The sequence below is a fragment of the Tyto alba genome, unplaced genomic scaffold (assembly GCF_018691265.1).
Source record: "Tyto alba isolate M040663 unplaced genomic scaffold, T.alba_DEE_v4.0 Super-Scaffold_38, whole genome shotgun sequence".
Classification (NCBI taxonomy): Eukaryota; Metazoa; Chordata; class Aves; order Strigiformes; family Tytonidae; genus Tyto; species Tyto alba.
This window is the reverse complement of record NW_024881313.1, coordinates 35,030,645-35,045,810: the sequence shown is the minus strand read 5'-3', so window position 1 is coordinate 35,045,810 and position 15,166 is coordinate 35,030,645. Positions and strand designations below refer to the sequence as shown.

Sequence of the window (15,166 nt, the reverse complement as noted above, 5' to 3'; positions counted from 1 at the left end):
ATTATTTTTAAAGGCATAATTACTCAGTTTCTCTGAGCACATACACCAACTGACTGCAAAAATAGATGTTTGTCTCACAATCTGTGCTTGAGGTGAAGCCGTCTATATGGTATATTATTAAAATAACAACAACTGAAGGGATCTACCTCCCAGCACGGGAGCGTTGAAATGATCTAGAGGTCCACGTACAAAGCCCTGTCTGTGCGGATCAAGCACCACACACTTTAACTTCCCCAAACACCATCACGAGTCCAAGCATCGCTCCCGTAGACCACATCTCCCTGCCCTGGTCTTCATCTGTGCATGCAAATAACAGCACTTCCACACCCCACTGGGGTGGTACTCTCAGAAAAGTGAACGAAAGTGTACGAAAGTCAAGTTGGCAGGGATATTATGGATGACAGCCCTTTAGAGAGATGATCCAATACTGCTGTTCCTGCCTCTGCAAGTCTTTCTAACATCAGTGATTGTCTTGAGGACACAGGCACTTCCAGCACATCATCCACCCAAATATAGGTGATGGAAGGCACCAAAATTTAGAGTCTCCAAAACCTTGCAACGAAGCCCTTCTAAAGCACAGGTCTAACTTTTATAGCTGTACAAAATCAGATCTAACCATCCAGTAAGCAGGAAAGATCCATTTGTCTTTCCAACTAGAAAAATAACCGCTGGTTAAAGAAACAGCAATCAAACAAATAAATGGTAAGCACTATGTTTTATGATGCAGAAGTCAGAGACACAAAAATATATCCCTGAGAATGCTAATACACTAATGAAAACAAGACCCAGACCACAAAAAAGGGGCAAAAGCACAAGGCCCCCTTTCTCCCACAATTCTGTCCCATGACCATGTGCCACAGAAAGAGGTCTGTTTTGGTTGGGGTTCCTGCCCCCCCAAAAATTAAACTCTTTTGTTTAGATTTAAAGAAAGTGAAAAGCAATGCCAACAACTTTTTAAATTAAAGTTAAGTTTTGTGGGTTTTGGGGTTTTTTTTTGGTTGGTTTGGTTTCTTTTTTTGGTGGTTTGTTTTTTTTTTTTGAGGTTTTTTTTTTTTTCAGTTTAACATCAGAAACCAAAGCAAATGGCTGCTCTTTCCAGAACGGTCTCTCCTCAACACAAGAAGATGAGACGAGGAGGTCAAACATCCCAGCTCTCAAAACCACTATTGCATATGGAAACCTTCCAGACAAAGAACACCCCAGAAAGGGGAAACCAGCAACTTTTCATCCTACCTCATCTTCAGACCCTTCGCAGGGTATGTGGAGGAGGAAAAGAAAGGGAAGCCGTAACACAAATTCACGTACAGAAGTACGTTTAAGAAAGCAAAGCACCAAGATTGATTAGAGTGTTCCGCTGCTTTAATAAAGAGCCTAATGATGTCCAAATTATAGCAGAGCTCAATTGTGTAACCAAGGAGCCAAGATTTCATCCTTGATAAGGACATGGATTTCTGTCTCGCAGGAGAAGCCTGCAGTTCACTAACAAAGATGACCTTTTATATTATACCCTTCAAGGCCACAATTAGCTGGAGAAATACTGTACTAACTTGGCAACATGAGTTTTTGTACGCTGTGCTAATTTTTTGCAGAATCTTGCCAAGACCATTACCATCTTCTAACAAGACAAAAAAAAAAAAAAAACGAAAAACAAACAAAAAAAAAAACCAAAACAGAAAAAAACAAACCAAAAAAAAAAAAAACCACAAAAACCCACTGCTCTCCAGACCCAAATTACTTTCCACAATGCAATGCAGTTTTAATTAAGATGATTAAATTACAGCAAAAATGATTAAGATGATATCCCACAGCAAACCACTAAAGGTATAACACCTTAATCCAGAAGAAGCTGGCATACACATATCCATGATAAAGTATTCATGAAAAGCTAGAATTTTACACATGAACCAATTTTACATCACTCAAACAATACCTTGGGAGATATTTGTCACAAGTAAAAAAACAGTGACATCCATCAACAGAGCACAGTTTTTCTGAGACTACACAGAAAGAAATCTACACAGAAAAAATTGAAAAGGGTACAATTACTTTGACAATGTTTCTACAGCTCAAAGGAATTTGGGGGTTGAAATAAATGGTTTCCTTCTCCTTCCCAGGGCTCCCAAAATCAATTTTATATATAATTCTTTTTTTCTTTTTTCTTTTTTAAAAAACAGACGTTAGATCAGAAATGCATGTGAAATCAGGTCACTGCAATAACCATGTACATGGTACATTTCCACTACTGCCTATTAACTATGAGGTTTAAATGAATGAGGAAAGTCTCAGATCCATATTTCACCAGTGGAAATTATTAATATAAACATAGCGCAGCTCAGGCTTTAACCTCACCATCCAACTGGGCCTATTCTCTTTCAGAGAAGGGTAAATGGTATTAAATCAACAGACAGGGTTCAAAAGGCAGCTACACAGAGGCATGTATCCCATTAAGACCTGGGAAAGAAACCTGCGACGGGACCTGGGCTTCAGGTAGCTTCTTGTGGGGCTTTAGCACTGGATAAATTCAAGCTGTGATCATCAAGGAATGGCAGCTTCAGTGTATTTAATAAAAAAAAAAAAAAAAAAAAGCTGTGCCACCTGTGATGAAAACCAGTTGCAAACCAGCTATTTCTAAGTGCAATCTTCTGGAAACCCTCTGCAGGGACAGAGCCTGGTGACAGCAAATGGTAGGAGAGATTTGCAAAGTGGAGGAAGGGTTGACATGGCTCTGCACAGTGCCTCCCCCAGCCCATGCCCAGGGAATGGGACAGGACAGGGACAAGGCTCAAACGTGTCCATCCTGCTCGGGTGGGAGGAGAATTGAAGCACGTGGCACCAGTCGTGCCGTGCCTTGCCGTACCACTTGGCCAGGGACTGTTTTATTCTGGAGTACAGATGTAACCCCAAATTGTATTGAAAGTTGTGGCTGAAAACATGAGAAGGCACCAAGTAACTAAGCTTTGCCTTGCTCTGGACTTCTGCAGCTCCTCAAAGGCTGACCCTTACCAGGGGATTTTGCTGAGTTAACTACATCAGAATGAAGTCCCACAATGAAGATCCATTCCCGAAACATGGCTACACTTCGCATCTGGGATTCCTTTGAAGCTGTTTGCTTGTTCAACACTAGCTGTTAGCTCTGAAAACGGGGGGGGGGGGGGGGAAGCACGACAATCCCTAAAAATTAAGGGGAAAGAAGAAAAGAAATCTGCATGTTGCATGACATGGCTATACCAGGGAGCTACTAACAACCCCACAGAGCCACCCAACTGCTCAAGGATTCAGGACACAAAAACCCTAAAGAGCGCTTTAAGGGCAAGTACATTAGTAAAACTTGGAAATATATATATATATATATATTTTTTTTTTTTTTTTTTTAATATAACTCTGAATACCCAGTTAGCAGCTAGCTTCCTCACAGTAGTAATTAGCTGGATCTGACAAGAGGCAAGACATAGTCCAGGTGAGAGGTTAACTTTGTATTTTACTTTAACAGACGAAGAAAAGTCTAAATGGAGAAAGATAAAATTCCAACATAAATCCTCCACCAAGGCTGCTATGAAATAACTCTTTTGTTTAATTATTATGAGTTGGATTGGCAAACACTAGATCCCGATGGACAGAGAGCAGCTGTTACTATAACAGAAAGACATTCATCTTCCCTTCTCGAGACCCTGAAACTCTATCAACAATGCATGTAAAACAACCCCCAGCTCCCCCCCTCTCCGAGTTTTAGCCTGGCTTTCATAGTCAGGCCTATTTTTAGCCGACTTTATCTTGTCGTACTGCACTTCAAAGTTTTGCACATTAGCTGGTTTGAAATCACTTCCCTGCACAAAAAGCATCGGGGACATCAACGGGGCAATTCTCGAGCGCAGGCTGCAAGAACGGCGCGTCCCTCGCTCGGGGTTTCTTCTTTCATCAGCAATTCATTGAGAAGGAGTCTATAGACACAGTTACACAGCCAGATACACTTGCATCTCACTTATCTAACAGGGTAGGAGTGATCTCATTTACCTTTGGGGCTTACAGTTACCTTCGAAGGGCTTCTTTTAGCTGTTATTTACATAATAAATAGCCAATCTGTACAGGGTTGCATGGGAAAGGAAATTCTATTACCAATAAAAAAAAAAAAAAAAAGGTTTCTCGTGTTTGCTTTTAGCAGAACTAACTCTGTCCCATTAGACAACAGCAGAAGCTATCTACAGAAAATTATCTATAACCATAAAAATTATCTGTAAAAGACTTCCCCAGTTATCGCAGGTACAATATAAATGTTAAAATACTCCCCTAGGAATGGACGCATTGGGCCAAACTCCCTGCTGATGCAAACAGGCACGGTGCCAGGGCTTCAGCCAGGCGACAGCCGCAGGGACATGCACTTGCAGGGACGGTACGTTCAGTGGGGGTTTGGGGTTTTCTGTTTCCTTTTTTTTTTTTTTTTTTTTTTTGGCATCCATCACCTTCAAAATTCAGGCTGAATGAGCTCTGTGCCACCAAGCTGCACCCAAGAGGGGAACTGCCCAGCAACAGCAAGCCTGAGCATCAGAAATGCTCCATCAGGCTTTGCTTTTCTTTACCGCCTGTGTAAAGGAGCCTGGAAATTGAGAACGGAGGGCCATCGTGTTGCTTCAAAGACTCTAAAAGGTGATTTAAATCTACACGGGAATTTCTTGCTATAACTAAGCATGCCAAGCCTGCCCTTTCTACAGGCCCCTGCTTCATGCTTTTGCTTTAAAAAGTTGCTCTGGGAGCATGAGGAAGGGACTAAGGTCTGTTGTAACAGTGAGGCAGTAAAACAAAAGCAATCAGATAAAAACGTTCATCTCCACGAGTTTTGGGTTGTTTGTTTGTTTTTAAAAACAGCTTTTATCTTTGAAATACTTCAAAGGAAGCCAAGGAACACAGATGATGCAGCTCTGTGACACCGGACACCCTGTGAGAGCATCCCCACCCCAGGGTCCAGACGCAGCATTTCAGCCAGAGATGGTACAGCTCCCGTATTATCACTGGAGTGTGCTAAGCTTTACCTCGAATGCATCCCAGGCTCCTTACATAAACAGGGAACTGCTTCAGATATGTCAGAAACGGTGTCTATCGCCACCACCCCAAACTGGTTTTTTAGAAACCAAGCAGGTGAGCATTAGCCAGTGCAACTGCAATAGGTATTTGGGAAAATGCCTTGCCCCAGGCATAGGAATGTGCTTTCGCAGAGACTTTCCTATAAAAATAAAAGTGACTGGTAAGTTGTGGGTGCATGCGAAAGCAAGGGATCCCAAGTTCAAACTTTTGTGCACCCGAGAGCTACCCAATAGCTGCCGAGCTGTAACTGGATACTCCCACATGAAAACCCAAGGACAACTGAATTTCTCAGCCTGCACATATATAAGGGAATTAGCATTCTTAACCCATTCATTACTCTCAGGAACTAAAGTGGCAATACAAATCCTGCTGTGTTTCAGTTTTCATACTGGGGAAAGAAAAATAAAGACTTGGAGAAACAAGTGAGCCGCGTGTCCCTGGGTTGCACTGCCATGTCTTGGTTGTCCCAAAAGTGAACTTGCCAGGACAAGGCTACCACCAAGATAACCACAAACCTGCACTTTGCTGAGCAGCCACATCTCAAGCCAACCGTAGTTTTCCTCTGCCGAGTACAGGGACTTCTGCAAATCCACGCAGTAACATACAGGTGTGAAGCAAAGCAAACGCCTACTCGCACCTGAGCACCTATGAAGCTCACAGGCTCTTCCAAGACCAGTACCACAGCCTCCTTACAACTTTAAGAATGTAAAGCTCAGCTTGATACCTGAGTAAGGCCTGAACATCGACTGTATAAAGCTTAAATGCCCTCTTTTCCCAGAAATATAAAGTATCGATGGCAAATAGAGCGACTGGAGAGAGGAGTTTGCAGACAGCTCAGCCAAACTGCAGCAACAGCCACCAGTCTGCAGAAGCAAGCCAGAGACTGCAAAACATGGGGATGGCGCTAAAAGGGCTTAAAAAGCCTGAAATATCCTCATTTTATAAAATGCTTTTATGAAGTCACAAAAAGGAGACAGAGCTTGATTAAACATTTCTTCACTTCAGACCCACGGTTGCATTCCTCCCTCCCCAGGAATTCAAAAGTGTCTGCAGAGGTAAATTACGTATAAGCAAAATATCCCTAAAAGCCACATTTTAAAAGTTGCACACATTACACCAGGCATTTTGAATAGATAATGGTCAGAGGAAAGAAGGGTTAGCTGCCTAGATTGACCATTTGATAGATCAGGCACAAATGGAGCTAACTTTATCCCTCTCATCCACTCAAAGCCTTATAATCCCACACCTTGGAGAAATAAATTAGGAAGAAGCACTACATTAGCACTACAGGCACCACATCGAAAAATTAAAACTTATGCTACCAATAAAAAAAACAAGTTCTATAATGAGGAAAGCTTTAAAAAATAAATATATTTTTTAAAAAAGATTAAAAGGTAGAGATAGTCACAGCACCTTAGACACTCCAGGGCAGTGTCAGCAACTGTGGACTTTTTAAAATGACAACTTTTGATGCTGTGGTTTGGGGCTCATTCAGCTCAGGTCTGGGATTTGGGATTGGTCTAGAAAGTGCCAGAGTCACACTCACCTCTCCCAGTTTTTGTTTATTTCTCTACAAAAATTACAACAATACATTCCATTTCCAGCTTTACTGGAGGAGGATTAATGCACCCCCTCTGCTCCCAAGAGCCCCTTTTTCTTCTTCAGTCGTCACACAAGGGTACATATTAGACATGAAGAGTCAAGTTCAAAATCCATATCTTAATTTGCACGAGTATCCACTTAGATGAAAATTAATGTAGTCCTGACTGTAAAGCACTGTGTCTTTTTGTGAAGATGCTTCATTGTCTTTAAATAAAAGGGAGGAACTCATATACGGATCTATTAGTATGAGACTGAGACAGGAGAAGGAAAACAAAACGATACCTCCGGTTTGATAAAATTATCAGAATACTCCATTTTTCCCAGCAAATTTAATTCCAGGTGGACAAAAAGCGTTAATGTGCTGATTAGAGCACCAGCCATGGATCCAAGAAGATGGGAATCAACACTCTTGCCTTTCCTGCCACTGACTCACAAGATCTCAAAGTAGCCACTCTCTCCATGGAAGAGGTGGGAACACCTCACAAACTTTTGTTACGTCCCGTATATGGTGGACTGTAGGAATAAGATGCAAACATCCTCAGATACAAGTTTTACTTCTAACAGCTCCTGTGCAAACACTTCAACAGGCTCATTTCCAGCTCCTTAATACACCTCTGCTTCCCAAACCCATCAATGAGCCAAAAAATGGTGCTTTAGGTCCAGGCTGCCTCCTGCCCACACCCTCCTCCAAGCAACCTCCTGCCCACAGAGCTCCCCTAATATCCGAAACTGAATCTGCGATGAAATGGCACACCAAGCTGGAAATTGCAGAATTATTAATGAGAAATGGGTAATTCGCATCTTCTTCCAGCTGAGCACAAACAGGCTTGATCCTTCCACTGTGTTTCTTTTATATTTAAATTTAGAAACCTGTACACATGAGCCAGCTCCTGCTTGCGGTCAACTCAACCTAAGAGGAAAGGATCTTCCTTAAGAGCAAAAACACACCAACCACCTCCATCAAAGTCACCAAAAGAAAAAAAAAAAAAAAGAAAAAAAAACCCATAAGTTGGCCAGAGTACACTAGCAGGTTAAAGCCTGATTTTACCATATACAGAAACACTTCCTCATGCAGCTTATTTTTTTTTTTAGTAGACGTACAAAATATTTGGTGTGACCTTGGGTGAGCCACTTCATGATGCAGCAGGGAACACTTGCAGATGGTAACATTTTCTCGTGCTTGGCCCCTCTGTTCAGCATTTTGGGGGCAGACACCTTCTCCCTACAGAAACAGCACTTCACAGAAGAGGAGCAGTATTTTTCAAGGCACCTAGATACAAGTAATGTATTTTTTTCTTTAGCATGATGGACCAATGCCACATGCGATAACATAATCAGAGCAACAAGACTCAAATACTGGCAAAATAAGAGGCACTTGCATGCTGGAGGGAAAGCATATTATTATTATTTTACAGTATACACTGACAATTGCGGCTCTTAACTTCTAGTTTGAATTGAAGCTATACCATAGTAAAGGAGGAAGATAACAGAGAGAAAAGAACATGAAATTGGTGAAATAGACCAACGGTTATATTCAAATCTAAGCATAAAATGTGCTAGGTCTGCAGAATGCAAACAGAGTGTTTCATCTCTAATTTACTCCTCTGCCCCTTTGACTTCAGTAGCTCCAAGAAAACTTAGAAGGAAGATCTGGGGGGGGAAGGCAACGCATATTTTTTTAATATACCTTAAAGGAACAAATTACTAAAGAGATAGAAAATTATTTCAGAATGAAGTAATAATGAAGAAAAGAGATTAGACATTAGTTGATCCTCAATGGTTAATGGAGGGGAAAGGCAAGGGAGAGGAGAGCTTATACTGGTGAATGCTGTGGCCACAAACACCTCTCTTAAACACATCCAATTTCACTGATGTGAAAATCTCCACATGAAGGAACAGGCGAAAAAGAGCTTAAGTGGGAACAGGGTGCAGAATGCCAAGTGCTACACTGAATAATTCAGATCCAGGCAGTGCTATTGGCCAGGCAAGAAAATCACACCCCCCTGCTAGTTTTAAAATCAAAGGCCAAGGAGGGATAAAAGGGAAAGACAACACCTCTTTAAAGCAGAGATTACGCTCTGCGGTTCCCATTTCCCAACTTCCCACAATGTTTTGTTACGGCGAGAGCGCCGGGGCCGGGGTACTGCGGTCGTGCCAAGGCACGGCACCGTGCTGCCCGCACCGCTGCCGACCCAGGAACCTGGAAAACACTGCCGCCTTTTTGACACCACTCCCTCAGGCCAACAGCAAGAGAAAGCCAACCTGAAGCAGGTACCAGCCAACCCTGACTTCATCAGAGTCGCCGTCGCCAGACTCTTCCAGCGCGTAAGCAGCTCTGCGGTTGCCGAAGCTGAGGGTAAGACCCCATCGGGGCTTTCACTTGGGTCTCGATTACCACTGAACTCAAGCAGGTTCTCTCCCCTGCCTTCACTCTTCCCAAATTACACCGACGCTTCCTTCAGCACCAGCTGATGGGGCTGGACACACAGATTTCCAGGTGAGGGACCGGAGGCACCGTAAGGAGCGGCCGCGACCCCGGCACTGAGTGCGGTGTTCCCTGGAGAAGGGGCACCCGAAAAATTACCTTGCCTTGGCCACGCACAGCCAGGAGCAGGGGGGTTATCGAGTCAATTCCTCAACTTTTAGACTACAGCTACTACATTAAGCTCAAAATACCTGTCCTGGGTGTGTGTGGCAGAAAGGTGTTATATTTTATGGGGCTTGAAAGATGCAGTGCTACTAAAACCCCCCTTAACTCTGACTATTCCAGTGCAGCTCCACATGGCCAACTACTACTAACATTTAGAAATGCTTCTAAAAGTAGGCCCTGGAATACGACAGCCAAAACACCTTCCACAAGGCCCAAAAGTGGAGTAACTTTGAGTTCTAATTATTTTACTTTAAAGGTATCCTCGCTTTCTAGGAACAGATACCACGCAGACAGAGCACACAAGTACACCTTTGCTGGATGCCCAGCCTCAAACCATCTCTTCCATCCACGTCCTTCACTCTTGATAAATGAAGATAAACATCCCTTCGTTCCTTTTACACCTACAACACTTTTGCAGAGGAACCCACCCTGTGGACACCCATGATGCAAATCACAGCAGCAGGATTCCTGGGATGGTTTTCTCATCCCATTACCGATGTTCCAAAAGCTGCCCCTCTTCCATCGCAACCTGTCTGCCCGTCCTGCTTCCCAGAACTGGTGAAGCCAGGAAACCCCTCCAGGTCGATCTGCAAAGCAAGGAGCGTGTGCGTGGGGGGGAAGGGGGGAAATGGTGGGAGGGAAACAAGAGAACAAAAACATAAAAAAAAAAAAAAAAAAAAAAAAAAAAAAAAAAGGAAAAAAAGTGAGGCTGGCCTGTTTCTTTCTTCTCTACCATCTATTCAATGTCAGCAGGGGAGGTCTACAACTGTTGCGTCACATAAAGCACAAAAAAACCTGACAAGCGTGTTTTAGCTGATGGAGACCAGAGTGGACAGGAGGCTGGTGACAGCTCGAACGCAGGGAGTAAGAGACCTCCGCTTTAATTAGCTGTTTCTTACTATCTCATCAAGCGAGTGGGAGCGCTACGGCCTGGATGGGCTGCTCAAAGACACAAGAAATGGCAGAAATTTCAGCGTGTATGTACTTTAGCTAACTACCCAGGCTCAGGTTAGACTCTCACTCCAGTCCAGGGATACTGAATTTTTAACCCTGCCTGATCCACAAAAACCTACACCAAAGGGAGGGTGCAAAAGATGCTTTGAAATGGAGGGTGGAGAAAGGGGGGAGTTAAACCACAGGCTGTGCAAGACCTGGAGAGGTGTTTATAAATAATGCCACTAAAAATAATACACTGCGCACTCGCATCTCTAACATAGCATTTTCTTCTCCACGGAACTGTGACAATGGTTATCTCGGTGGTATAATTATCTAGATTTGATGACAGATTAAAAAAAAATATATATCCCAAACACCTGTTCAAGAGTTTTGTGTTTTTAAAGGCCACTGCCATTAACCTTGGGCCATGCACTTCATTGTGTTTAATTAGCAAGCTAATGAAGCCAGTTTTATTCCCCTTCTCAAGCACAAGAGGATAAATACAAGACAGTGAAAGAGGAGACCAGATCCATTTGCAGCACAGTTCATTGCTGCATGACATTACTTAAACTTGCACCAAAATAAAAGTAATGTAATGGCTCTGGAAAACGCGTTAGCAATGCATTCTGCAAGACAAATCCTTTTACACCTTCTGTATTTTCTAAAGCTCATAAATTAAAACATGATTTCTGAACATTTGGGCTGCAGAAAATTTGCAAACAAAGGGCTAAAAATGAACATAATGTTTTCCTCAATGAATCTTCAGTATTCCAAAAATTAAGCATAACAGATTTTTATTTTTTTTAAAAAAAGAATAGCAGCCCGTGCTTGCTTTGTTACAGCCAGCCAAGGTAGCGATGAGAAGCATCAACAATGGAGGTCAAGCGATTTTCGAAAAGCCCACCACTTTCCTAACATGTACACACACAAAAGACATACTTCAAGCAAAGCCCAGTGCTATGAATCCCAGCAACACATTGCAACTTTGTTTTTTTGTTTTCTTTTTTTTTTTTTTAACTGAACAGCTTTAGGAAATACTGGACAATGAAGATCACGTTGATAAATACTCATAAATATCACAAGAAAGGCAGAAAGGCTTTAAAAGAGAGAGAGGGATTTAAAGAATCACTAATGCACGGATTTAATGATTCAAGAGGACCTTTCCAAATAAGCAGAATTATATTCATTTTCTGGGGTTTCTTTATTGCATTTTCAGGGGAGAGAAAAAGTCAGCATAGGTATGCCCTATCAGATTATCCTTTTCATAACATGATACATTTAAGAAGCTTTCAGGGTTAATTTTTTTAAAAGCAATTGTTTTTTCTCCTCCAACTTAGATTTCTGCCACTACATGCACACAGCCATAGGATCAGGTTAAAAACCAAAACCAAACCAAACAAAAACCCAACCCCATACCTAAAACAAAAACAAAACAAAACAAAAAAAAAAAAAACAACCCCGGAAGCCATCTCTTTTATTGAATCACCCGAGATAAAAGGATTCCAAGATATATGGAAAGAAAATACATTGACCATAAATCTCCTTTATGCACATAATAGAATTTTCCAGCCAAGAGAGCTGTTGTGATGATAGCAACGCCGAGCACCACGAATACTGATGGCATACACGCACACACACACACACACATACACACACCCCCGCCTGCTTCTTCCAAAATACCTGCTCTCCCTCAGCACTGCTATGTAAATACAAGCCCGCACAACCCCCTTCCTAACACATGGAAACAAAGCTGCGTACAAGTGTCCCAGCGATCAGATAAAAAAGCCCAAGCTGGCTTTGCTCACCATCCAATGCATTTAATTTTTTTTTTTTTTTTTTATTTTTTTTACTGCCCGCTCTCTTTTTATTACCTCCCCATACAAACACACGCACGCTTTCGGTGTGACTTAAAAAAAAAAAAATAATTACGCGATGGCACCGTTTATAATGCCAAAGGCAGGCGGTGGCAGTGCATATTTAATGGGCATTCGGAACAAAGGAAGCCCGGCTGCAGGAGCGCCCCGGGGCCGGCTCCGCCGCCCGCTCCCCCCCGGCCCCGCCGGGTAGCCCCTTCCCCGGGGGGGGGGGGGGGGGGGAAGTGGGTAACACGACGGACACACGCGGGGAAGCCCCACTCCCACCCGCTTTTGCAATACAATGAAACCCACGGGAACTCCCCGGCTGCCCGTCGCGGAGCGGGGAAAAGGGCACGGCTGCAGCATCGCTGCCTCCCACACCCTGCCCCCCGGGAAGCCTTTTTGGCCACAAACAGCCCTCCGCCCCCCCCCCCCCCACACACACACACCTCGACACCCACCACCCACCCCCGCCCCGGGCTGGGAAATGGAGGTAACGTAACAAGTTACTGCCCAGCGCTGGGGCGGGGGGGGGCGGCAAGCTCAGCCCCTGGGGGAGGGAAGGGGGGGGAACTCGGGGGGGGGGGGGGGGGGGGGTCGTGGTGACCCAAGCAAGGGGAGGGGGTAAAATTTGCACCGCTGCGATTTCTCTTGGGAAATATGCAGCAATAATAAAAAAGGGGCTGAGAAAATAATAATAGTAATTCTAAAATGAAAACAAGGAGGGAAAGTGCGGAGCGTGGGGATTTCAAGCGTGCCCGCGTTTTCAAGGCGAGGGGGGTGGAGGGGCACAAGGGGTCTAACCCCTCCCGCTCCCCGAGGGCTGCGGGACGGGGGACCCCATGGAGAACGGCCCCCCCCCCCCCCCCCCATCCACCCCCCCTGAGCGCTGCCTGGGTGCCCCCCTCCCGCTCCCCCGGCCGTGCCCGGGCTTTCGGCTTAACTTCCACCCCGCGTCCCTCGGCAAAACGCGCACCCCGCGGGTCGGAGCTGAAGTTTGGGGGCCAGCCTCGTTCCATGAAAGAAATGGGACGACGACCATACAAAATCACCACCCGCCCCGCCACAAAAGCCTTCTCCCGGGGGATGCTCCCCAGGTAAATCCCCCCCCCCCCTCTTTTTGCCCAACTTTCTCCCAGCTCCCCTCAGCGCCAGCCAGCCCCAAACGGCTCGTTTCGTGCTACCGGTTAAACCCCGACGGGACCTCGGCGTCCCGGGGGGAGATGAAGGGGAACCTTCAGGGACCTTCGGGTCCCCCTCAGGATGGAGAAGGGGGGGGGGGGGGGGCTCCCCTCCATCCCAGCCACCCCCCCCCCCCCCGGGGTTACACAACCGCAGCCCGGCAGGAGCGAGGCGCACACATGGCCACTACCTGAGCGGCTCCGCACCAATTCGGAGCAAACCCCCCAGGTCTCCTCCCGCTGCTCCCAACTTCTTCCCCTCGACCCCGCAACCTCCCTGGTTTACCCACACCCCACGCACACCCCACCCCCCGCCTCACTCCGGCAGTACCCGCCTAGAAGTAAATGCCCGTTTTTGTAAAGTTTCCTCGATATCGCTCCGTGTTTACATTGCCATTAATTCCCACAGGCTGCCTGAAGGGAACAAAAAGCAGCACGGGAAGGCTCGTCCTGCGAGCCGGGAGAAAACGGAGAGGGGGGGTGCGGGGGGGTGAGGGGGTGATATGCCCCCCCCCCCCAAAATACTGCTAATAAAAAAAATTAAGCAGATCGCAGCGGTGCGGTTATTCCCCAGTTTACAGGCTCGCTGGTTGCTCTGCTCTGTTTTGGAGGGTGGCTGCAAATAATTGCACGGCCCATTCAATTCTGCATTTAGAGAAGCGACCGTAAGCCCGAGCGGGAGGTAAACACGCAGAAATGCACTTACCTGCACAGAAAGTTCCACAAAGCAAGGCGAAAGTCAGCCACGAAGCAATCATATTCCTTTACTTTTTTTTTTTTTTTCCTCGTGTGCCCCTCTATCCCCAAGGGAAACAAAAATAAAAATAAAAAGATCGAGAGAGTGAAAGAAGGGGAGAGAAGCGAGGCTCTGCCCTCTCTCTTAAAAAAGAAGAAAAAAATCCTGGGGGGGGAAAAAAAAAAAAATAAAATCGGATTTAATTCCTTCGCAGTTGCAAAATGTATCCAGTGGAAAGGAACAGCCCCGGACGGTTCGACCTGCTCCTGCCTGGCCCCGGCGTTTGCTCCGAGCTTTCCAAGAGTTTCTTTCCCTGGGCTTTTGTGCTGGGAGCGCGGCGTGCACCACACACCGACTCCCCCTCCTCCTCCTCCTCCTCCTCCTCCCAACCCAGCCCCTCCGGCTCCCCCAGCAGCAGGGGCGAGCGCACACGCACACGCCCCCCCCCCCCCTTCTCCCCTCCCCGCGCAATGGACGCGCAGCCGTGTGCAAGGCGCGCAACAATACACACACACGCGCACACTCCGCTTCCCCGTGCAACGCACACGCGTTCCACGGTGGGGGGTGGGAGGGAAGGGGAGGGTTGGGGGGGGGAGGGAAACTTTGCAAGGTTACCGACCCCGCATCCAGGGCAGCTGCTGCGCGGCAGGCAAGAGCCCGCGGAGGGGGCGCGGAGCGGCGGCGGAGGGGGGCTGGCAGCGGCGGCGGGCCCCGCCGCGGCATCGCGGGCTGCGCGGGGCGCGGAGCGAGGGGGTGGCGGGAGCAGAGGCTGGGTCGGGAGTTGCCATGTTCAGGGGAGGGGGGGGGGGGAGAGGGGGGGGAAAAGGAGTTAAAAAAAAATAAAAATGCAGGGAGGGAAGGGGAGGTTTGTTGTTTTTTGTTGTTGTTTTTTTTTTTTTTCTTTTTAATAATTTAAAAAAAAAAAAACTGAACCGAGTCCAAAATGGCTTCTAAAAAAAAGGGAGAAGCCAAACCGGAGCCAGCGGGGGAAACCCGGATGTTTGATACAAAGAGGCTGGAGGGGGGCGGAGCGGTGCGGGGGCTCCGCGGCCGCTGAGTGGGGAGCGGCGCTGCCCGTCACGGTCGCGCCCCGCGGAGCGCCGCGCACCGCCCCCCCCACCCCCCCCAC

The 15,166-nt window shown here is 46.2% G+C and overlaps 1 protein-coding gene across 1 annotated transcript in view; it reads right to left on the bottom strand.

The window, feature by feature from the left end:
- The window catches only part of ACVR2B (activin A receptor type 2B), a 102,397-nt gene extending 88,024 nt beyond the window's left edge, over positions 1 to 14,373 (bottom strand). Inside the window, exon 1 of the mRNA XM_033009745.2 lies at positions 14,008 to 14,373. Coding sequence (XP_032865636.1) covers positions 14,008 to 14,059 — 52 coding nt within the window. The 5' untranslated portion in view covers positions 14,060 to 14,373. The remainder of the gene's footprint in view (positions 1 to 14,007) is intronic.
- Between the last annotated feature and the right edge of the window lie 793 nt (positions 14,374 to 15,166).